The 22,968-nt window shown below is 32.9% G+C and overlaps 6 protein-coding genes across 9 annotated transcripts; 4 read left to right on the plus strand and 2 right to left on the minus strand.

Moving 5' to 3' along the window:
* The first annotated feature begins 4,955 nt into the window (after window positions 1–4,955).
* Window positions 4,956–5,393, plus strand: LOC9329271. Its single transcript, XM_002890444.2, has one exon. It carries the CDS (start codon window positions 5,084–5,086, stop codon window positions 5,303–5,305), a length of 222 nt encoding a protein of 73 aa, XP_002890490.1. The 5' UTR covers window positions 4,956–5,083; the 3' UTR covers window positions 5,306–5,393.
* Window positions 5,394–8,591: 3,198 nt separating this feature from the next.
* LOC9326553 (transcription factor TGA3) lies at window positions 8,592–11,570 on the plus strand. The gene is made up of 9 exons (XM_021013694.1): window positions 8,592–9,108; window positions 9,418–9,621; window positions 9,704–9,793; window positions 9,929–9,988; window positions 10,076–10,153; window positions 10,240–10,303; window positions 10,412–10,683; window positions 10,766–10,999; window positions 11,118–11,570. The coding sequence occupies exons 1-9, from the start codon at window positions 9,103–9,105 to the stop codon at window positions 11,268–11,270; spliced, it is 1,161 nt and encodes a 386-aa protein (XP_020869353.1). The 5' UTR covers window positions 8,592–9,102; the 3' UTR covers window positions 11,271–11,570.
* Window positions 11,571–11,653: 83 nt separating this feature from the next.
* Window positions 11,654–12,714, minus strand: LOC110225054. Its single transcript, XM_021013695.1, is given in 5 exon segments — window positions 11,654–12,143; window positions 12,146–12,245; window positions 12,311–12,406; window positions 12,408–12,449; window positions 12,451–12,714. Coding segments are annotated over 5 exon segments (555 nt in total). The 5' UTR covers window positions 12,592–12,714; the 3' UTR covers window positions 11,654–11,967.
* A 704-nt stretch (window positions 12,715–13,418) lies between these two features.
* Window positions 13,419–15,074, plus strand: LOC9326554 (UPF0725 protein EMB2204). The gene is made up of 6 exons (XM_021014345.1): window positions 13,419–13,427; window positions 13,494–13,631; window positions 13,728–13,914; window positions 14,008–14,129; window positions 14,402–14,488; window positions 14,589–15,074. Exons 1-6 carry the CDS (start codon window positions 13,419–13,421, stop codon window positions 14,988–14,990), a joined length of 945 nt encoding a protein of 314 aa, XP_020870004.1. The 3' UTR covers window positions 14,991–15,074.
* Window positions 15,075–15,784: 710 nt separating this feature from the next.
* Window positions 15,785–17,540, plus strand: LOC9326555 (UPF0725 protein EMB2204). Its single transcript, XM_021010738.1, has 6 exons — window positions 15,785–15,866; window positions 15,985–16,134; window positions 16,232–16,418; window positions 16,501–16,622; window positions 16,740–16,826; window positions 16,919–17,540. Exons 1-6 carry the CDS (start codon window positions 15,807–15,809, stop codon window positions 17,318–17,320), a joined length of 1,008 nt encoding a protein of 335 aa, XP_020866397.1. The 5' UTR covers window positions 15,785–15,806; the 3' UTR covers window positions 17,321–17,540.
* A 252-nt stretch (window positions 17,541–17,792) lies between these two features.
* On the minus strand, window positions 17,793–21,349 carry LOC9326556 (inositol-pentakisphosphate 2-kinase). 4 transcript variants are annotated; one of them, XM_021010737.1, is made up of 8 exons: window positions 21,024–21,349; window positions 19,887–19,991; window positions 19,552–19,758; window positions 19,279–19,426; window positions 19,045–19,085; window positions 18,833–18,943; window positions 18,174–18,758; window positions 17,793–18,100 (listed from the first exon to the last, which is right to left on the minus strand). In XM_021010737.1, exons 2-8 carry the CDS (start codon window positions 19,989–19,991, stop codon window positions 17,972–17,974), a joined length of 1,326 nt encoding a protein of 441 aa, XP_020866396.1. In that variant the 5' UTR covers window positions 21,024–21,349; the 3' UTR covers window positions 17,793–17,971. The 4 variants fall into 4 exon arrangements, with proteins under 4 accessions (XP_020866396.1, XP_020866394.1, XP_002893210.1 ...); XM_021010735.1 differs by having other exon boundaries at window positions 20,855–21,349; XM_002893164.2 differs by having other exon boundaries at window positions 20,781–21,349.
* Between the last annotated feature and the right edge of the window lie 1,619 nt (window positions 21,350–22,968).

The raw sequence follows: 22,968 nt of genomic DNA on the forward strand, positions 1-22,968 counted from the left end.
CAGCATGTACGATTCCATGAGGAAAAACATGACTCATCAGAAAACTATAATCACGTTCACTATTCAAGGTTCTAATTTCTTTTTGTTTTATGTTCAAATTTTTCTGTTATCAAAATATATTTTTTTATAAAAAGAAAATCAAAGTAATGCCCAACATAAATTCTAGTTCCACTCATCTTAAAGTTAAATCTTTAAAAATAATCAAGGCACAAAACCACACTTATGACCTTTTAAAAATAATCTTTGAATTTCTTGACCTTCAAAGCCTTAATTTAATAATAGTATATTTTTAATATAGAAATATAAATGTTGCTGAAATTTTTCAAATGTCACGAAGTTTAAAAGTTCACTACATTATAAAAAAATAAAGATTTATGTTAAAAAAATCGATAAAATCCGATTCATAATTAATTTTACTACTCGTTTAAACACATAAATCTTTGTAATAGGTAAGTAAAGCAGGCAGTGGTTTTTTATAGTTGGAATTGTACAATTACTAATGTAAGCTATTGAATTCTCATATCTGTATATGGAGTATTGATTAGTGTCGTAATTAATGTTATATTCGGATTTAAATACACTGAGATACTACTACATTAGTACATTTTGTTAAATAAAATAAAATAATAGTAACAGTAAGTGTAAAGGTGGCCCCAAAACGGCGAGCGAGCTATATAAATAATGGAGGCAGGAAGGGGCACGTGGGTTTCGAGCGGTCTCTTTTTCTCCCGGTCACAGCTAAGCTATTTTCCACTTTAGCACGTGATCACTCATCCTCATCACGTGTTGCGATCGTTGCACGTGGCGTTGATCCGACTTACACATTATTTATTACTACAAGGTCGATGAGGCCGGTGTTTTGGGCCAAGGCCCAAACTACAAAATTGTTTCTGATTTTCACTACTGTAGATTGAGAAATCAGCTTAGTGGATTAATCTTTTTTTTTTCACCAAAAATAAAATAGAAATACTCCATAACATTGTGGTTGACTTTGTTGGGAATGAAATTAGTCAGTTTTATGATTTGACTAATCTTGTATATACCGTTAATATTATAAAAATACACTCTTAAAACAATAGTCAATAGAGTTTTATTTTTTAAAGACAAACAATAGTTTGCTATGTTAAACCATATTTAGTGCTTTCTTATAACGTTTTGTAGTACATCATGTACTGTACATGTATGGGACCAAAAAAACGTCAAATAAATAAATCCTTCGAATTTAGGCCTTGATTGGTGACTTGTATAAAGCGGAATTGAGATGAAAATAATCAAAAACGCTTTTTGTCAGTCAATCAACAATTATGTTAACAGTTTGCGTTTTTCAAAAAAAAAAAAACAACAAATCGCGGATTTTGAGACTGTTGTATATTACACAGAACGCAATTCTTCATACCATCATGTTTTATCCAGCGGTTTTGGTCAAATCCGCAGTGACCAATGGATAATAACTTTTGTTTTTCTTTTTTATTTAATTTTTTAATTTACTAAATTTGCTATATATAGATTACATTTATCTTTCCAAAAATCACATATACAAAAGTAGAAAAAAATTTTCCTCATGTATTAATAGTTTAATTAAAATATGCTTATAATTTTTTTTAATGCAAAAATATGTTTATAGCTAATATATTATAATCACATTTTTTTGTAGAATCTCATCCCATCCATTAGATATATGTTTTTTAATCTATATTTTGGAGTGATTTTGTTCTTAATGATACAAAGCGGGTCATGATTCATATTTGTTAATCTATAATTTCTTAATTCAAAATTTTATTATCGTAATAGGTTATGTATTTCATTTATATATAGATAAATATACTTAGTACATATAGTACAAAATCAACTTAGTTATTTTTAAAATTATTTTAATAACATTTACAAAATAAAATTTACTAATTAATTCATATAAATAATATTACAATAGATATAATATATATATATATATATATATTCTATATTTATAAGATTATAATTTTTTTATGAACATATAACACGTATTTTTTCTTTTTTATTATTAACATATTTTATTGTGTACCGCAAATAGTATTTTTCACCAATCAAACATTAGTTTGTACCGCTTATTTTATAAAAACCGCACTTGTCCCGCAAATACAATTCTCTCGCACGTACCGCAGTTGAACCGTACCCCACTATAAAACCGCTTTTTCCGCACAATCAAATACGCTGTTACCATTCGGACCCTCAGTGAGGAATTTTAAGTGGTTTTGGCAAAATCACTTTTAGTTCACCAATCATAAAAATTTTAGATTTTGCGGTTTTATGACTAAAAACCAAACAAAACGCGCACGGATTTCAAGCATCAAATTACCCAACAAAATTTTGGACCGCACTTCAAATTCACAAAACGGGTAATAACCAGCGGTTTCAATAAATAACGCACTGGATAATATTTTAATATTATAGTTTTAAGAAATTTATTGTACATATGGATATATTACACACTTATTGACAGTTTACTTTAAAAAATGTAGATCACTATCTCTCCATCTTGAAGAGTTAAGTTTTAAATTTAAATTACATTACAACATAGTCAATATATGCATATAATATAAGTTAAAAATATATTATTTCATACAAACTGATAAACTATTTCATACAAAATTAAATTTATATTTTGATCGTATTAGTCGTTTATAAATATCTGTTATTATTTATTTATTAACATAAAATTAAATTAATTAATTATTAATATATATATATATATATAATCTATAATCCGCACCGCAATTAGTTTTTTCACCAATCAAACATTATTCTGTACCGCTTATTTTATACAAACCGCACTTGTCCCGTAAATATATTTCTCCCGCACGTACCGCAGTTGAACCGTACCGTATTGTAATAACGCTTTCCCCGCACAATAAAAACCGCAGTTACCATTCGGACCCTTAGGAATCAAAAGAACAAGCGCATTATCATTTATTCTTTTGCTGATTTTCTAATGTACTCGTAAAGTATGTGCATATATTGGCGATCGATATATATAACTTTCTTCCAGAATATCTAATAAATTTTATTGGTAGTTTCTGTTGATACCGACCCACTCATCCCAATGGGCAGTGAGTATATATATATATACCCGACCAAAAAAAGTGCATATATATATATATATATATATATATATATATATAAAGTATATAATAAAACTAAATAATTTTAATTTATTAGATGTTTCTTCTTTTCTTCTTTTGATAAACGGTTTAACTACAATTTGACAAACACACCATAACATCGTATTTCTCACGATCATACAGTAAATAACGTTATATATTCTATTGTGCAACAACGACACAGTAGCTTAAAAGCAAAATAATTTTAATTTACCTTATGTAAAACAAAAGTAGCTGGTTAATTTCACAACCTGATAATATACAATCCGAGTAAAAAGTAAAATTAAATAAAGATACCATTAGCCAATTTATACGAATTGTTTTTTTTTTTCTTGTAATAAAAGGTATACGAGTCTTTTGATTTATAGTTTTTATAGGTTAAAGACTATCTTTAAGAAAAAAAGTGGTAATGGTTTTGAATTCAAATTCGATAACGTTGGAACAAATCAAATCATTCTCTTTGGCTGGTAAAATTGAAGCAGTTGAAGTATCAATATTTGTTTATTCTCTAGGAACTGTTGGGTTTTTGTTTTCTTTCTAGTAGTTGCACCTCTAATACGACTCATTAAATATTTGGATTAATCAAATCAACCTAAGTATCTAATTAATTAGAGTAATAAAACGTATCTAACTAATTAATTGCTAGTGTTTAGTGTTTCTCTGTACCACTTTATATGGTTTACGAACAGTATCCACGACAAGGGCTATGTTCATTGCTCATTAGACGTTCTGATAAATAATATAAAACATAAAAGAGTGCGATGCTTAATGTTTTCGTCTTTGTGACGTTTAATTAATTATAAACACTGACCTAAATACGTTTACTTTTTTTGCATTATATATATAATATAGTACAGAAGTGGATGTAATCATATCAGGATCTATCGTGGATTTGCATCAAATCCATTTTTTTCTTTAATTTTTGTTTATCTTCAACTATCGTTTTAAGTTTTTATTTTAACAAAAAAAAAGTTTTTATTTTAATGAAAGATTGTCGTATTTGTCGCCTGATAATTCTTTACTGTCGATAACAATTAAACAGAAGCCACCATTTGCTTTGTAATGACTATACGAATATGATATTGTAGCTGAATGATCAGGAATCATCACTCAAATTTGAGGAATAATCGTTTAGGTTTAACAAGCAATAATCTAAAATATTGATTGATTTATTAATTTATTAATAATTACTTTTCAAGTATTGTTTTGAATATGCATTGAAGAATTCTGATCATCACACATTATTTGCTTGCGATAGCTAGCATGGTAGTTTTGCTGTCCGATCAACAGTCGAAGAGAGTATGGCGCAATGTGCACTAGGTCACTAAATGTGTATAATTTTTGTTACGCCATCGCATTCATGAAAGAAAATATATTTCGATAGTTTATAAATGATTACCTATAGTTCTGCCGACAAAAGATAAGGGGAAATATAGTACTTAGTTATATGGTCCACTTTATATAAATAGTAATCTTACCTTTAAAAGAAAACAATGTACGATTTAAAGTCTCCGACTCTAAAATTTGTTTTGATGAATTCATCATCGCCAACCACTCAACAAAGGACGATGTAACCTCTTACGCTTCAATAATAGAGTAAACCAAACTGTTTTTCCATTCTCTCTGACGATAGAAACACTTGAAACTAAAGCAACAATAACATTATCAATACTAGGGATTTTAGATTCCCACTATTTGTGTACGTAACTACGTATAATAGCTGTCAAAACAATGCACGTATAATAAGAAGTGGGAAACAGAGGAAATAAATTCAACTAAAATGGACCCACAAATTTATCTATATATTCATCCGAACCCCTCCCTCTTAAATTCCAAACCACACTCAGCTTTCACCAAATTCTTTTTACATTTTATCACCTCTTTGTCTCTATTTGCATCTCTTTTCTTAATTACCATTATATTTTTCTACTGTGAACTTTTCGAATATGTCGCTAGACGGATCGGGACTAGGAGGGATGGCTATGGCGGAGGCTTACACGGTGAGGAAGTTTCATAGAGAGAACATGAAGAGTATGATGGCAACCGCGGCCACAAGTACCGCCGGTGGAATCGAAGAGAACGGTGGAGGATCCGGCCGGTGGTTCTTTGGAAAGCTAAGCACCAAGAAAAACTCTGCTAAAGTTTTTGATCTTATGATCACGGAATAATATATAAGCTATGATGGTCACGTCAAAAAATTAAACAAATTAATATAACGAATAAAACGTTGGAACTATCTTTTGTCATTTTGTGTTAGTACTTTTTTTTTTTTTTTTTTTTTTTTTTTTAAATTGTTAGTACTTACTTGTTTGCAATTTATGTTTAATACTATAGTGTTTATCGTGTGATTTTATTTATGATTCTTTTTTTTATTATTGTGTGGTTTTGAACAAGTATTTAGAGTGGAGATTTTATAAAGCTATAAAGAGTTTCTTAAACCCTGCAGCTCGTTCCTGGATTTTAATGCTAAAACAACAAAATATTTTACTCACATAGTCAAGTACCATTTTTAAAGGAAAATTTTGAAAATTCTTCCAAATTAATTGAGTAGATTTTCTTAACTATTCCAAACAAGCTAAATCATGTAATTTTCTCTTTTTTCAAAACTTCAAAACAAAAATTTCCAGACGTAAGTATGTCAAGTTAGCCAAAGCCCAAAGGATAAGAGAAAAATAAAATCTAACGTATTAGTTTAATTTTTAAGCATAATAAGTTTAATTAGGACCAATACGTATATAAACAAGGAAATGAAGGGTCGGAGTTACAATATATGCTAATTTATTAGCAGACCAGCATCTCTCTTTCCCGTGGCAAATCCAGAGGGTCACGTAGTTATCTGATTTAAGTATAGATAACTATAGTATCTAATCTATCTATATGGGTAACATCAGAATTTGATGCAAACTGGAATAGCCAAATGTAATGAACAAATTATATTATTGGAAAATATCGGATTGGTCAAATTACTTAAGATAATAAACGACTAATAGAAACTAATTGTTCGGCTGAGAAATGATCGTTTAAAGAATTTCAACCAGTTTTTAATTATTTTTGCCAAAAAATAAATCATTAAAACAGAATATTAAGTACATACTTGAACTTTCTTATCAAGTGGATAATAGATCGTCTAAAAAAATATTTGAACAATAAATTCTATTCTTGTTGGTGTAGTGCTTTTACACCCGTAATAGTGGTCGATTGCCAAAATATACAAATTATTCGTATACCAGCATTTCGAATGCTGAATATGCTACAAAAATCGATTTTCTAATAGGATTTTTCATCTTATTCTATGTTTTTACATCAACACAAAACACTTTTATGCATAAACTATCCTTAAGTCTTAGTTCTTGAACACAAAATTTCATGGAAAATTCCATCAGAAAATTTTGTCGGATCAATGATTTCTGGAGGGATTTAGCAAATAATGATGGTGAATTACTAGCAGAATTATATTAAGTTATCTTTATTACAACGTCAATGTACACTTTTTCAGTGGTAAATTTACCCATATTTTAGTCTCGGTCCGAAATCTATAGATGTTTTATAACAAAATAAATAAAGAAAACACCAAAATTATTAGGGTTAACGACAATAATATGTCACCATACACGAACGAAACTTGTGCATAGTGGTGACGAGGAGCCTAAAAAGCGATCACAGAGAGACTTAGCTTGCTTTTCTCACGTGCACTTGCCATGTGAGAATATTCAACAAATCTTATGGGTTTTACGAGCTAAGCCCAACTTTCCTCTTTAGGCCTTTCTGCTCCGTTGTGTTTGGTTATCTATGAAAACATTGATTTTCTTTCTTTTGTTAGTTAGTGCACACTGCACACTGATCAAAATTTGAAATATGTTGTATTTTAACTTTAACATGTAAGGAAACGTCATGTCAAAAACCGCTTAGTAGATTTAAGGAAATCATAATTCTAGAAGAAACAGATTCATTTAGTTTCGGTATTTTTCCTTTTTGCATGTCATTGATCAATACGTTTTTAATCGTATTATAAGGATTGAAAAAGAATATGATATATATGAAATCTTTATAAAAGCCAAACCAAAAGCCCCACTTATTTTACGTATTTGTCTCTGTCGAAACGCAGATTTTATTAGACAAGTGGCACCAAGCTAACTAAAGAATCAATATTGTATTAGGCACAAAACGAAATAACAAAAATAATCATTTTCTTAGAATTGGCCAATTGGGTAGGTCACTAAAGGCCCAATTATTACTCACTAAGCCAAGGAGGGGTTAAGTTAAAAGATGCCACTGCATAGCACTGAGACCCTCCAAATAAAGAGAATAATTTGATTAAAGTATTAATCTTGCACTCTTGTTCCACAAAATGCGACCTAATTTCTAGGAAAAGTAATATAATTCCCGAATAAAAAATAATTAACAATTATTTTAAATATTTCTACAAATAAACTACTCTTTCCGTTTCAAATTAATTATTGTTTTAAAAGTTAAATTTTGTTTCAAATTAGTTGTTTTTTATTTTTTAATGCAAATTTTTGATAAATTTTTCTAAATTTTTCTATATTCTTTTAACTTATTAATTGATATATCAAATAAAACAATACATTAAATAGGAATACAACAAAAAAATTAATTTTCTTGTATACGTAAAAATTTCTTAAACGACAACTAAATTAAAATAGAGATAATATCAACTATATTAAAATCGTTATTAATGTAACATATACTTAACCAAACGGTAGTGATATCATGGTAAAAAAACTCAAAGGCATGGTGTCAACCCGTGTTCAAAAATAGCTAGGCGATAGTCGGATGGTGAGGGTGGGCCTAGCGTCTAACAAGAAAATCGGAGATTAAACCGGAATTAATCGGGAATTAGTTTTAGAGCTATTTAATGTTTTAAAAACATATTAATCTATTATAATTAAAAAATTTAAATAATATTATTTTTAAAATTGCATTAAACACATGAAAACCAGATTTTAAGCTCAAATTTATGAGTTTTATACATATTACGAATATAAGTGGACTTTTTAAATTTTAGATCAAAAAAAAAAAAAAAAAATTGGGCTAGGCGCCATCTAGGCGGTCTAAGCGGAAAAATAATCGGATCAGCGATTTTTCTTACCGATTTGGACAAAATCGCTGCGGTTCCCCTCTGATCAGCGCGTAGACAGCCGATTTTTAGAACAAAAGTGTCAACTATCTAACTTTCAGATCAAATTTTGAAACTTTTTCTTTTCGTTTGGTCAATCAAAATAATTTCACATTTTTGCGAACAAGATACAACATTTATCTGATTTCGGTCTGTTTACATATTATTTTATTTTTAAAATAAGAGATACTATATATTAATTATTTAATGTGAATCATAAATCGACTATAAGTTTTGATAAATAATTTTATATGTTTTTCAAATCATAAAAAATCACATATATGATGTAAAAAAAAAAAAAAAACAAATCACATATATATGAGATTCAGATTCTCTATGTTAAAATATAAAGTAAATCAGACTGAGCAGGCGTCCGGAATATTCCTCTCAAGCATCTGACGTGTCGGCCGACGATTAGAATCCAGGTCATCAACACACGCGTATTTTAGATAAAAATGCGCATGATAAGGTCAACTTTTGGCATAGAGGGAAAGACTTCAACTTTATCATCTCTCGATTTGTTTTCTCACGGTGATGATGCTTTTGTCGTTTCATCGTTCGTTTACTTCAACTTGCTTATTATTCTACGCTCATGGACTAATCAAAGCAACGAAGAAAAAAGCAAACAACACAAAAAAATATATTAGAAAAAAAATAAATATCTCTGCTTTTTTCAATGATGGATACGCTTCACCTCTAAGTTTTGACCAAAGTTTTCTTCATTTCTCTTCTCTCTTGTGATCACCGTTTGATCGGAATATTCCTTTAGAATGCGAAGATTCATTCTTCATCTCTCGAGCTTGTGATGAATTTCTTCTCTGCTTGTCAATGGAGGTTGGTTTCTGTTTCTGATGTTTTCTTTTGCTTTGTGAAATCTATAAAATTTCCAATTTTAGTTTTTAAATGTTGCAACTTTCTAGTTTCATGGGTATAGCTCTATTTGGCTATGTTTCTTCAAAAGTCTCGTTTTTGGAGTGTTGGGTTGTATAAAGTTTCAACCTTTATAGCTAAAACTGTTTATGGTTATGTTAGTGAGTAGTGTAATTTTAAGGATGTCGATTGGATCTATATCTATTGAAAGCTGAGCTAGAGAATCTGTTTCTTGAATTCAATAAGCTTGAGTCTGTAATTGTTGATTTACAGATGATGAGCTCTTCTTCTTCTACTACTCAAGTTGTATCATTGAGAGACATGGGGATGTATGAACCATTTCAACAGTTATCTGGTTGGGAGAATCCTTTCAAATCAGATATCAACAATAATCTTAGTAGTAATCAGAATAACAATCAGAGTTCTTCAACAACTCTTGAGGTGGATGCTAGACCAGAAGCAGATGATAACAATAGAGTGAGATATTCTTTATTTCCTTATTCATGCTTTAGATTTATAAGTGTTGTTTGTTTGGTAATTGATGGTCAATTATGTGCAGGCGAATTATACTTCTGTGTATAATAATAACTCTGTTGAAGCAGAACCTTCTAGTAATAATGATCAGGACGAAGACCGGATCAATGATAAGGTAGACTTTAGCATTTTAAGGCTACTTTATACCTTTTGTTTCGAAGACTTCATAAACTTCTCCTTCTTCATTTTAATCTTTAGAGGAAGAGACACGGCGTGATGACATGAATTGTTGTTCCTTCTGTATGCACAGATGAAACGGCGTTTGGCTCAGAACCGAGAAGCTGCTCGCAAAAGTCGTTTGAGAAAGAAGGTAAGAAAGAAAGGTCCCTTGGTGGGATTTTCTCTTGTGGTAATGATAAAAAGGAAAGCTTATGCAAAGTTATGACTGTGCCTGTAGGCTCATGTGCAACAGTTAGAAGAAAGTCGGTTAAAGTTGTCACAGCTCGAGCAGGAACTTGTTAGAGCTAGGCAACAGGTTAGCACAAGCTTGTTTCTTTGTTGTGTGTTCATCAAACTTTATCTGATTCATATTGACTCAGTGATTCTTTTGGCTTGTTTTAGGGATTATGCGTACGCAATTCTTCAGATACTAGTTATATAGGACCAGCTGGGAACATGAACTCAGGTTGGTGTTTGTATCACTAAATAAGCATATATTAGCATTGCTTTATCTCTTAATCTCTTACTCCTCAGTAGATAAATAAGTAATTTTCTTAATGATAATTTTTTGCAGGTATTGCTGCATTTGAGATGGAATACACACACTGGCTAGAAGAGCAAAACAGGAGAGTTAGTGAGATTCGAACAGCGCTCCAAGCTCATATAGGTGACATTGAGCTCAAAATGCTGGTAGATACTTGCTTGAACCACTACGCAAATCTCTTCCGCATGAAAGCTGATGCTGCAAAGGCTGATGTGTTCTTCTTGATGTCGGGAATGTGGCGAACTTCAACTGAACGCTTCTTCCAATGGATTGGAGGTTTCCGCCCATCCGAGCTTTTAAATGTAAACCTTTTTTTTTTTTACTTTTACACGTTAGTCTTTTTACTCTTGAGAAAAAATGCTCAACCATTTTATTGTTGTCTAGGTTGTGATGCCATACGTTGAGCCCTTAACCGATCAGCAACTCTTGGCGGTGCGTAACCTCCAACAATCGTCTCAGCAAGCAGAGGAGGCTCTCTCTCAAGGCTTAGATAAACTTCAGCAGGGTTTGGTCGAAAGCATAGCATTTCAGATAGAAGTTATCGAGTCTGCGAATCACGGGGTTCAAATGGTTTCGGCCATGGAGAATCTTCAAGCATTGGAGAGTTTTGTGAACCAGGTAACGCACTCATATATACTCTTTCTTCTTATCGTCATTATAGCTAGGTGTATTTGCTTTGATTAGAAACTTGTGAGCATTGATTTCACAAACAGAATCTCTGACTCTATTGGAACAGGCGGATCATCTGAGACAGCAGACTCTGCAGCAAATGAGTAAGATATTGACGACAAGACAGGCTGCTCGAGGCTTGCTCGCTCTAGGAGAATACTTCCACAGGCTGCGCGCTCTTAGTTCTCTCTGGGCAGCTCGTCCACGAGAACACACTTGACAAGTTAGGAGGCAAACAAAACAAAGAGAAAGAAGCACAAGGCAGATGATGTTACCTATAGGGACTCTCAGAAAGTGTTTGGAGATGTAAGCTGATTTTTTCTCTATTAGAGAGCATCATCTTCCTCATTGATGTTTTTGTTTACTTAAAAGGAATAAGAGATGTGTAAATTTGGGTGGAAAACAATAAAACATGTAATGTGGTTGATATATAAGACTCTTTTATGTTTGTAAAATATATAGGGTTTGTTGTCACTCGTCATATATGAGAATTTGAGTCCACCATCAAATTTTTTGTCTTTATACTTGTTCCAACAGTTCGTAGTTTTTTTTTTTTAAATGTGGTAAAATAACCTTTTAAAGCGACCAATTTATACCAACAATAGAAAAAATTATTAGTTTTCTCAAGTTATTTATTTTGGATTTTCAAAAAGCTCAACCGTATACTATACTTTTTTTGAGCAGGGCTATTCCTGTAATCTCACACCCCAAAATTATTAGTTTTCTCAAAGTTATTTATTTTTTAGCCAAAACAGAATTATCTAAAGATTTTCTAACCAATTGTCCCTAAATTCAAACAGCAAGCAATTTTCTTTCAAACTTTATATCGAGTTTGATCTCATTAGAATTTTGCCAAAAATGATTATGATACGGGTCTCAGCCAAAAAAACCTACACCGAGGAAAGATGAAGACAGAGTTAAACGAAACACACATCCGAAAGAAGATGTCTTGGTGTTGGGGTGGGCCAAACCATATCGACATCCTTACTCTGAGCACCAACTACCATGTACATTACTTCGAGGGAAACCCTAACGCACCCACCATCACCAACTTCTGGGCCGTTTCTCAGTTTGTACAACGCCACATGTTCGCCCTTAACATTTCTACCTTAATAATCACTACGTCATGATACCCCGTGAACTGAGTATTCTCTGATAGGGGGCTATAGTATATGTGCGGAATTCCGTATATGTGCTGCACAAAACAACTTAAATATGTTGAAGATAAGGCAAAGAAAGTAAGAATTGAATTAATCTTACATCTCCAAGACGCCACAACTCTGAGAAAACAACCAAAGCCACACCAATAGGCTGAATGTGAAGGTGCACTAAAGCCTTGTACAAAGTATTAAAACTTTAGAACAAACTTTATTTTGTGCGTTCGCTCATTAACACTCTTGAGGATGATGACAATAATTAAACTGACGATACCGTGGGAGTTCTTCCGAAATGCATTCTCTTTCAATGTGTTTTAAGGCTTCATGAAGTGTAGTACCGTAGCACACATGTCCCTTTACGACATCTTCATCCTTGTCAAACATGTCTAGATCAACATGGCTGCTCAGCAAAAAGTGGAATGTATCTAGCTTCCCAATGACGGATAACCATTATAGCACTCGTTAGATAAGAAGAAACATATGCCCAACAAATAATGTGTTTGAGCTGATCTCGAATAAAACCAACCATCACTTTTTTCATGAAGATATTTTAAAAAACTCAGATGTCTAAACAAAACATATAAAAAAAAAAAAAAGTTTAAATATTTTTGAAAATTATGAACATGTGTCATTGATATAGGAATTAGGCTTCACATTCTCACAAAGACAATTTGAAAAGACAATTTTCTGAGAAAAAGTCAAGGAGAGATTACGCCACCAAGATGATTATCAGACATTCTTGAAGTGTCTCTATATTTTTAGTAAGTAATAATCTAAAGGAAGGATCTGCAAAATTGTGATTTTTTAATCGTTTCTCATATCAAAATCTTAACTAATCTTCATACAGATTTAAAAATAAGATCCATAAACCAAAAAATGTTCCGACTATGATCTAGATTCGTCCAAAATAGCTAAAATTCTAAAATTAATAATAAATACATTAATTAAAATAAAATTGTATATAAATGATCTTATAAAAATTTAAAACTTATTGAACCATTATTTTTTCCTTGAAGATAATGGGTTCGTTTTTTTCTCCCTATATGAGATTTGAAGTTGAGAAGGCCCAACTGAAGCCCAGGAATGAATCCTTCTTCACCAAGCAAACCTAAATCGATCAAAATCACCCGCCGCTAAATTTCAAACTTGACGAGGAATGTATCTGATGTAATTCTTTCATCTTCCTATTGTTTAGATTGTGTTCGTTGTAAATGACTAATGTTCCTTTGTCACAATGTGTAAGGTTACTGATTGATTGAGTGATTATTTTCTCTAATGGGTCTTAGGGTTTCGATTATCCCAACTGGAACACTCTCCAGAGATTTCGTCACTTCGAGTGTGAAGGTAAGTATCCTAAGTATCCTTATGGTTCCTTGGTCAAGTTTTATGCAATGGTGGGGCTTCATCGTTACAATTTGTTGGAGGTAATTCAAAAAAGTGCTTTTTTAATCGATATGGTGTAAGTGTAACTATTATTATGGTACCAATTTACATTCTCAAATTCTTTATCCATCTGTCAGGGGAAAAACTTGCAGCTCGATACCCTAAAGAGTTTCAACATGAGAATTAATTGCGGTGCTTCCTCTTACTACATAACTTTGGCTGCACGCGTTCCAGATAGCGGTTTGCAGCAAATCTTTCAGGTTCTAGTTCACGAAGAGCGTCTTGGCAGTTTAGACGTGACGTGCACCGTTGCGAGACCTCGAGGTAATTAAACATGTGACTTTAGTTGATCAGTCACTTTTACTTGTGGCAGTTTTCCACTACATCTAATTATACTTGCGGGTTAATGTTGCATAGTGACCACCAGCGAGCCTTTCCTAGGTCGGCATAGCGAATTAGCCTATGATTATATGGACAATGATGAATTGCCTAATTGGCCTTCAGAGATTGCTTTCAATGATAGAAAACGGTTTCACCTGGTAAGATTATTATTATTGATTAGGAGGTTTGTTAATGAATTTTAATACATTTGGACAAGCAAACTATGTGTTATTGAATCATTAATTTCAAAAACCTTATCAAATGTTCTATAATCTATAAATACTTAATCCTATGTTATTCATAATCTCATATGGATATATTAATCATTTGAAATGCTTGAACCAATAAAGACACATGTGGTTTTGATTTTGCGTAGTGATTCATGTTTTTATTGACAAACCTTTTTTTTTATTATTGACAAACCTTGCAGGTGAAGGAATCAGAGTTACGAGACAATGATTGGATTCGTCTATATTTGGAACTTACACTTGTTGCTCACGATAGGTCTCTTACAGTTGTAAGGGTTTTTTCTCTCTTCCATTTGTTTGCATTTCAATATGATAGTGTGCCACAATTGGTAATAACTTAATTAACACGATATGGTTTTGTTTCTGCAGCACTATCTGTCCAAGTTGGAGATTGTGCAAGTGGTGATTGAAGATGTGGAGCCGCCGAATGCGAGTCTCAACACCAAAACTACATTTGTCTACATAACTTATAAGGACTTGGCAAAGGCTCGGATTGGTGAGCCGGTTGATCGCAAAGCTATTGTTAGAAGAATCATCAATATGAGTACGGGAATCTTGAGACTCCGGGGTGATTATTGGAGTGGAGAAAAAGCTATGAATACTGAGGAGGAGGAATCTATGCATCTCCCTGGTGGAGGAAAAGCTCTGAATAATGAGCAGCGTTCTAAAATGCTTAAGCGTCGTTTAGGTGTTCATAGACTTTGGCGATTGTCTAATCCTAGGTGGTACCAGGTATACAAATCCCGTGGCCTCCGTTCGTCGCCTGCGTAATGACTAGCCATTTATTGAGATCGGCTGATTAAGTAATGATGTGGATCAGCTGCTAAACTATGATTAATGGTCGACTAAGTTATTTTGTGTAATTTATAAGTATCTACTGTTTTTGAATACAAACAATTAACTTAACTTAATTTATAAGTATCTACTGTTTTTGAATACAAACAATTAACACATTCTTCTTGGTTTTAGACGTTTTTAGTTGTCTTTTTTATTTCCCATTCTACTCCTTAATTAATCCCAACATATAAACACTATTGTTTAGTTTAGTCGTGTTTGGACAAATGTGTTTGAGCTGGTCTTGACCGGCCATCACTTTCCATGAAGAGTTCTTCAAAAGGGTAGTTTTCTGTTTTCCAAAATGTTTTTTTTTTCTGTGAGAAAGTCAAGGAGAGACTATGGAGACAATAATTATCAGACATTCTTGAAGTGTCTAACTATTTTTAGCAATGGCATAATCCACAGGAAGGATCTGCACAATTCTGATTTTTGATAATTTCTCACATTAAAATCTTAACTAATCTCCACAGAAATTTCAGAATAAGACCCATTAACCAAAAACGATTCAAGTAACAACAACTCACATCACAAGACGATTTTACTTAACAAGCCATAGTAAAGAGAGTTTTTTGAAGACACCACCAAGATTCGATAATTATGTATGTAATGGGTTCGTTTTTCCCTCCTTTTTTGTTGATGAGATTTGAAGTTGAGAAGGCCCAACGGAAGCCCATGAATGAATCCTTCTTCGCCAAGCAAACCTAAATCATCCGCCGCTAAATTTCAAACTTGACGAGGAGGAGAAAAAAGATGAGTCGTCGGTTCGGATATACAAAGCAGATAAGTCGTCCGCAGAGGAATGAATCTGATGTAATTCTTTCATCTTCTTATTGTTTAGCTAGTGTTCTTTGTAAATGACTAGTGTTCCTTTCTTACAATGTTAAAGGTATTGATTAATTGATTGATTATTTTCTCTAATGGGTCTCAGGGTTTCGATTATCCCGACGGTATTCCAATATCATACAATCTCCATAGGCTTCTTCACTTCGACTGTGAAGGCAAGTATGCAAAGTATCCTTATGGTTCCTTGGTCAAATTTTATGCTATGGTGGGGCTTCACCGTTACAATTTGTTGGAGGTAAACAAAAAGAAAAGAGCTTTTTTAATCGATATGCTGTAACTTTTAATTATTATGATACCAAATTACATTCTCAATTTCTTTATCCATCTGTCAGGGGAAAAATTTGCAGCTCGATACCCTAAAGAGTTTCAACATGAGAATTAATTGCGGTGCTTCCTCTTACTACATTACTTTGGCTGCACGCGTTCCAGATAGCGGTTTGCAGCAAACCTTTCAGGTTCTAGTTCATGAACACCGTCTTGGCAGTTTAGACGTGAGGTGCACCATTGCTAGACCTCGAGGTAAAGATGCAACTTTACTTGAGTCACTTGACTTGTGGTAGTTTTCCACTACATATAACACTTGCTGGTTAATGTTGCATAGTGACCACCAATGTGCCTTTCCTACGTCCCCATAGCGAATCAGAGTATGATTATATGGACAATGATGAATTGCCTGATTGGCCTTTAGAGATTGCCTTCAATGATAGAAAACGGTTTCAGCTGGTAATAACTAAAGACACTCACTCACTTGTGGTTTCTTTTTTTTTGTTGTTGTTTTCACTTGTGGTTTTTGCTTTTGCCTAGTAGTGATATACTATGTTTTATTAACAAACCTTGCAGGTGAAGGAATCAGAGTTACGAGACAATGATTGGATTCGTCTATATTTGGAACTTACACTTGTTGCTCACGATAGGTCTCTTACAGTTGTAATGGTTTTTTTCTCTCTCTTTCATTTGTTTGCATATCAAAATGATATTGGCACTCACTATTAGTAGTAACTGTGGTTTTGTTTCTGCAGCACTATCTGTCCCAGTTGGAGATTGTGCAAGTGGCGATTGAAGATGTGGAGCCGCCGAATGCGAGTCTCAACACCAAAACTACATTTGTCTACATAACTTATAAGGACTTGGAAAAGGCTCGGATTGGTGAGCCGGTTGATCGCAAAGCTATTGTTAGAAGAATTATCAATATGACTACGGGACTCTTGAGACTCCGGGGTGATTATTGGAGTGGAGAAAAAGCTATGAATACTGAGGAGGAATCTATGCATTATCTCCCTGGTGGAGGAAAAGCTCTGAGTAATGAGCAGCGTTCTAAGAAGCTTAAGCGTCGTTTAGGTGTTCATAGACTATGGCGATTATCTAATCCTAGGTGGTACCAGGCATACAAAAAACGGGGCCTCCGCTCGTCGTCTTATTAAGTAATGATCCACATTTAAATATGTGGATCAGCTGGATAACTATTATTAATGGTCTCGACTAAGTTATTTTGTGCGTCTGAACTGTTAAGTGGATATGTTTTTGTGTAATTTGCAAGTGTCTACTGTTCTTGAATACAATTAAGTTAACATACTACCATATGTGTACTTTAATTAATAGGGGAATGATGAGAGATATTCTTCTTGGTTTTAGTTGTCCTTTTAGTTTAATCGTGTTTGGTTTTGTCCTCTTGGACCAAATCCAGAGACCAATACAGAGACAATGTCTTAAAGCACATTTTGCTCTGTTTTCTCTAATCAGAGTTTCTGAAGTTTCCAGCTACTTCATGGTTCTTTCAGATAGAGAACACATCTAAACTAATGCAAAACAACCTTACATAGATTGATGAATCCTGGTGACGACCAAGCTCTTCACTATTTCTCCAGATTCTTAAATTGTGAGCAAGTAATGAGATATTTTGCATGTCATGTAGTTTTATTCTGTTGAAAACCAGAGCAAGTAAAGGGAGTCTGATGAATTGATACAAGTGAAAACAGTAGGAATCTGTTAGGTGAAGTGAAACATAAAATACTAACTACCAATTCAGGAATTTTTGGAATGAGATATGAAATCTGCTTCTCATGTTTGTAGTTCTAGAAACATCGAGGTTGATCTCCTTTCTTCTTCAGCATCTCCAGGTATGTGTTCATGATCTTCTTGTCTAATTCGTAATAGACTTCCATTTTCTTCAAAGGTCTCATATCAAGATCAATGAAATGTACCTGCAAAGATTATGAGAGAAACAATTCAATAAAAGCAAAGATTTTAGTATCTACAAGTTAAAGAAAGATGTACCTTGTACTCAAATTCTTGCTTTGTTGATTCAAGATGAAGATTACTGTGAGAAGAGGATCTTGAGAGCCCAACTTCTGTTGATCTAAAACTTATCATTACACTACAATCCTTTGCAGTGGCAGATATTAGAAAATCCTTCAAAATATTCACTTTTTCATCCAGTGGAATTGAATGCATGGAGCTATATTGATTCAACTCTCTGCACACTTTACATGGCTGGTCAATGAAGTCATAGTATACGTGAATCGCTCCCTCGATGTTATATTTATCGAGCTTTTGGACGTCTAGAAGCTGATCTAGAACTCCAGATGTGTAAACAGTTTCTGCTACAAGCTCTATGAAACGATCTGCACGTAAACCATCATAGGTCTTGATGATATCTTTGAGTATATGCTCAAAAGCTAGTTCAACCTTTGAGGTTGTTTTGCATATGCCACCACCTAAGCCTCCAAATACCAGAGAACCATTCAGGAACACACGGAAATTGTTCTGAGGAGTCGCGTAGAGCGCTTTTATTGCTTTGAGTATTCTATCTTTGGATCCAGAGAAAAGGTCTAAAGGATCATATTCACTGATTTCTGAGATCTGCAATACATAACTTTCACGAGTTAGGTTCAAAGATTGGATTGTGAATCTGAGGAGATGTGTAAATGAAGTACCTCGTTTTCCTTAAGCTTGAGAATTTGGTGCATTTGGAAACGAGTAATACTCTTCTTAATAACATTTTCTTCTGCTATGAAACTTGAAGATGGAAGAAATCCACATTTGGGCTACTTCATCAGAGCAAACATATATCAGCCACTAAAAGCATTCAATGGCTAGCCTAAAAGTAAGTAAGTAAACACAAGATAATGATGATGATGATGAACACCTTTATTTCAACACTTAAGCATGGTTTATCCTCAACATGACCTGAAAGCAGAGGAGATCATTAACGCGCGACATGTTATATAAACCAAAAAGGCAAAAACCATAGCTTAAATCCATCATATCAAATTTACTTAAACCAAGAGACAACCTACAAGCTCACATCAAACTTTACTTGCAAGTTAGAACAATGAAAGAAAAAGACTCATCAATAGTTGAATATACAAAATAGACTTACCGTGGGCGAAAAGCGTCAAATCATCCATGAGAAGCACGGAACTGCGGTTAGTATCCACACTAGCTGCATCAGCTCGCCAAGAAGGACGCTGAGATGTTATAATTTTCTCAACAGATTCAAGAAATTCCTTTGCTACAAGAAGACGTATCTGCAAAGTTGCAACAACAGAAATAAATTCCCAAGTCATCAAGACTCAAATCCCTTAAAAACATCCGTTTATGTCCATTGTGTTAGAATCATGTGACAAGAAAAGAAAATGAAGAGGAAACATACTCCAGGATTGACATGTTTACGACCCAACAAAGGTCTCATGACATGTTTGACAAACAAATACTCTTCAATCTCCTTGTTCTTGCAAGATACAAGATCCTTAATGTCTGCCCAAATAAGCTTTTCATGAGTAGTAAGACCGTTTTCACTTTTGTCTCCATTTTCATTCCCATCCTTTGGCATTTTCTGTATCCTCATCATCTTTCCCAACTTCACACATAAACACACCAAAAAAGAGAGAAACAAACAATATATCAATCTCAATGTTAACTACTTCTTCCTAATCCCAAAAACGATCAAATTTGGGTTAGAGAAACAGATTGAAAGAGGAGACTAACGAAAGTGGGAGAAGATCCAGTGTAAGCGAGAACCAAATTAACAGCTCCTTCGCCTCTATATGACCAATCAACTGCATCCTTTGGTTCCAAAACAATCTCCTCCATCTGAATCCAAACACAGATTAACAAAACAAAAAAACGTATCTTTTAAGCAATGATCAAAGCGTAGACAAGCTATGCATGCACCTTTGGTTTTGAAAATTAAACAATGTAGCCGATTTATTAAAACGATCAAGAAATAATCATCAATGATCTCGATTAGTATCAAAATGTAATACTAATAAACAATTCGTAATTCAGTTCTACAGATTTCCTTCGTCGCTAAAAAAAAAAAAACAAGTATGAATACAGATTGAATTTATTTGCTTAAGACAGAGTGAATGTGTTTATTAAAATAACTAATCAGATTTTGACCAAAAAAAAAAAAAAGTCATATTTATTATAAAGGATATATCGTGGAAGCGCTCTTGGCCCATTGGTTGACTAATGGTTAATTAATGCTTCTACACCAAGAGGTTTGGGGTTCGAATCCCAGATATTGCGATTTATTAATAAATTTGCAGATTAAAGGAGGCAAGTGTGCAGGAGATCTCTAGCGAAGTACAATTATAGCCGTTCGCCAGGATTCTACGCAGAGAGAGAAGTGTCGTCAGGTCGTGGATCATTGAAGGTGTCCGTCAAGAGCATGGAGAATGAAGTGTCGTCTGTCGTGGATCTAATAAGGGTCGGAAGGAATTGTCCGTTGTAGAATCGTCTATGTAACAGTTCTCATAATTTGCAATAAATAATAAATCTAGACGTAAAAAAAAAAAGATATATCAAATAACAATATAAAAGAGTGAATAAATGGAATAATTAGTGTAAGGAATTTATGTCCCTAATCGCCTCACAAACCGATTAATGATTCACGGATCTAAAACTTGAATATGACACAAAAGAATTTGATAACCGAGTTCCCGGCCTCTAACCGGTACGTCTCGGGGGAGGACTCTTCTCCCAAGCTTCACTTATATCAAAAGGAGGTTACAAAGACCACTAACTAGTGATGTTATCTTTTGGTTTCAGGTACAAACTCAGTAAGAACAAGATCAAAGACACAAAAGAACACAAGGAAGAAAGCTTCTTGAGAACTCTAACGTTTTTTCTCTTTCTCTAGAACCCTCTTTTGCTGTCTTGTCTCAACCACTTCCACTTTCTTGATCGATGAAACATACATATAGATGTATGCATATGGGCCAAAGCCATTTCCATAATCTTGTTCTCCTTTTCTTTATACCAATTTCGTCTGGCCCATTAAGGCCCAACGTTGAGTGTTTTGTCAAACCCAATAACAATTAGAATAAACAAGTAAGAATATTAGCAGAGGATAATTAATTTCTATTTCATTGAAATTGAACTGATGATACAATATAGTAATAGTTGTAGATTTTGTAAGATATTAAAAATAATCAATATGAAATTTATATTTTAAATGCTTAAAATAAGGCGAAGTCAAAGGGGTTAAGATTAGAATTAAGTAAACCAAGTCGCTCGCCTTATTATTCCTGGGAAATAGAATTAATTTGTTGTTGTATTGAGAATAATTAGATATTTTGAAGAACGAAGAAGAAGACCGGTTCAAGAGAGAGTAAACCGGAGGGGAATATAGGACAAGAGATCAGGTGGTGGGAAAGACCAATGATGAGGAACTGACAAATTACAGAAGACAGAGTTAAGTTAAGTGTCTCTGTCTTAAAATTCATCGGGAAACTCTCTATCTTTCTATCTTAGCTGTACTTACATTTTTCTCCGTACCTTTTATTCTCCCTTATTGGCTTCTCTTTTTCTCTAAATTTATTTTATCAATTTTTTTTTTTTTGGTGTTGGTATGAGATTTTGGTAATGAATGGTAACCTTATATGTGCGGAATTCAAATTGGTTTTTCCAAAACCACTTTTATTACACCAATCATAACTTTTTTAAACATTTGCGTTTTTGGATTAAAACAAAAAGTAAAAACGCATGCAGAAATTGAAGCAGTATATTACCCAATAAATTATGGACCGTAGTTTAAAATCATTTTGCGGGTAATAACTAGCGGTCCATCAAATAACGCCCTGGATAATATTTTTTTTTTTTAGTGTTTTGTGCTTATGAAAATGGATATTGCACACTAAATTTTTTCATACATCCATTCATAGTTCTAAATGGTTTGATTTTTTTTCTTCATCTCTAAGAATCAAGTTAATTTTTAATTTAAAATTATCTTATAAAAATAGTTAACTTATACACATAAAATTAAGTAAAAATATAATTAATTTATTTCATACAAATTGAGATAAAGTATAAGTAATAATCTAATTTAGTAAGCTTCACAAAACTTATTAAAATTTATTTAGTTACCTAATACCATATAACTTAAGGAGACTTAGGTATATTTCTTCATATTTTTGATAATAAAATTAGATTAGTAATAATTGAACTCTTTAACTTATTTAGCAATATGTATGTCTAAAAACTAAGTTTTTGCTTTAAATCAATTTAGATAGTTAAGGTTCATGAATGTACGAAAATATTTTTTTATTAACACAAACAAACAATAATTTACAATTATATTAATTATCAATATATTTATTTATAATATGTAATCCGTAATGTTTCTTACTATTTTACCATTCATAAATATTATTGTGTACCGCAAGTAATTGTTCATCAATCAAACATTATTCTGTACCGCTTATTTTGTACAAACCGCACTTGTCCCGCAAATACTTTTCTCCCGCACGTACCGCAGTTGAACCGTACTGCACTATAATACCACTTTTCCAGCACAATAAAAAACGCTGTTACCATTCGGACCCTTTATATCTATTTACTTCTACATATCCTTTATATATTAATAGATAAATACTCTAAAAAATAAACCTTACTTTGAAGTGTTATTAACAAGTTGTCATGCTAACGTGTCGCTCTCAGAATGATTTGTCACCTATTTAAATAATTGCCCAAATTTTATTAGACTATTTACAGAATTTGTCATTAATATTATACACATATATCTCACTAATCAAAACAAATTTTTAATTAAAATTGTAAATAATTA

The sequence above is a fragment of the Arabidopsis lyrata genome, assembly GCF_000004255.2.
Source record: "Arabidopsis lyrata subsp. lyrata unplaced genomic scaffold ARALYscaffold_1, whole genome shotgun sequence".
Classification (NCBI taxonomy): domain Eukaryota; kingdom Viridiplantae; phylum Streptophyta; class Magnoliopsida; order Brassicales; family Brassicaceae; genus Arabidopsis; species Arabidopsis lyrata.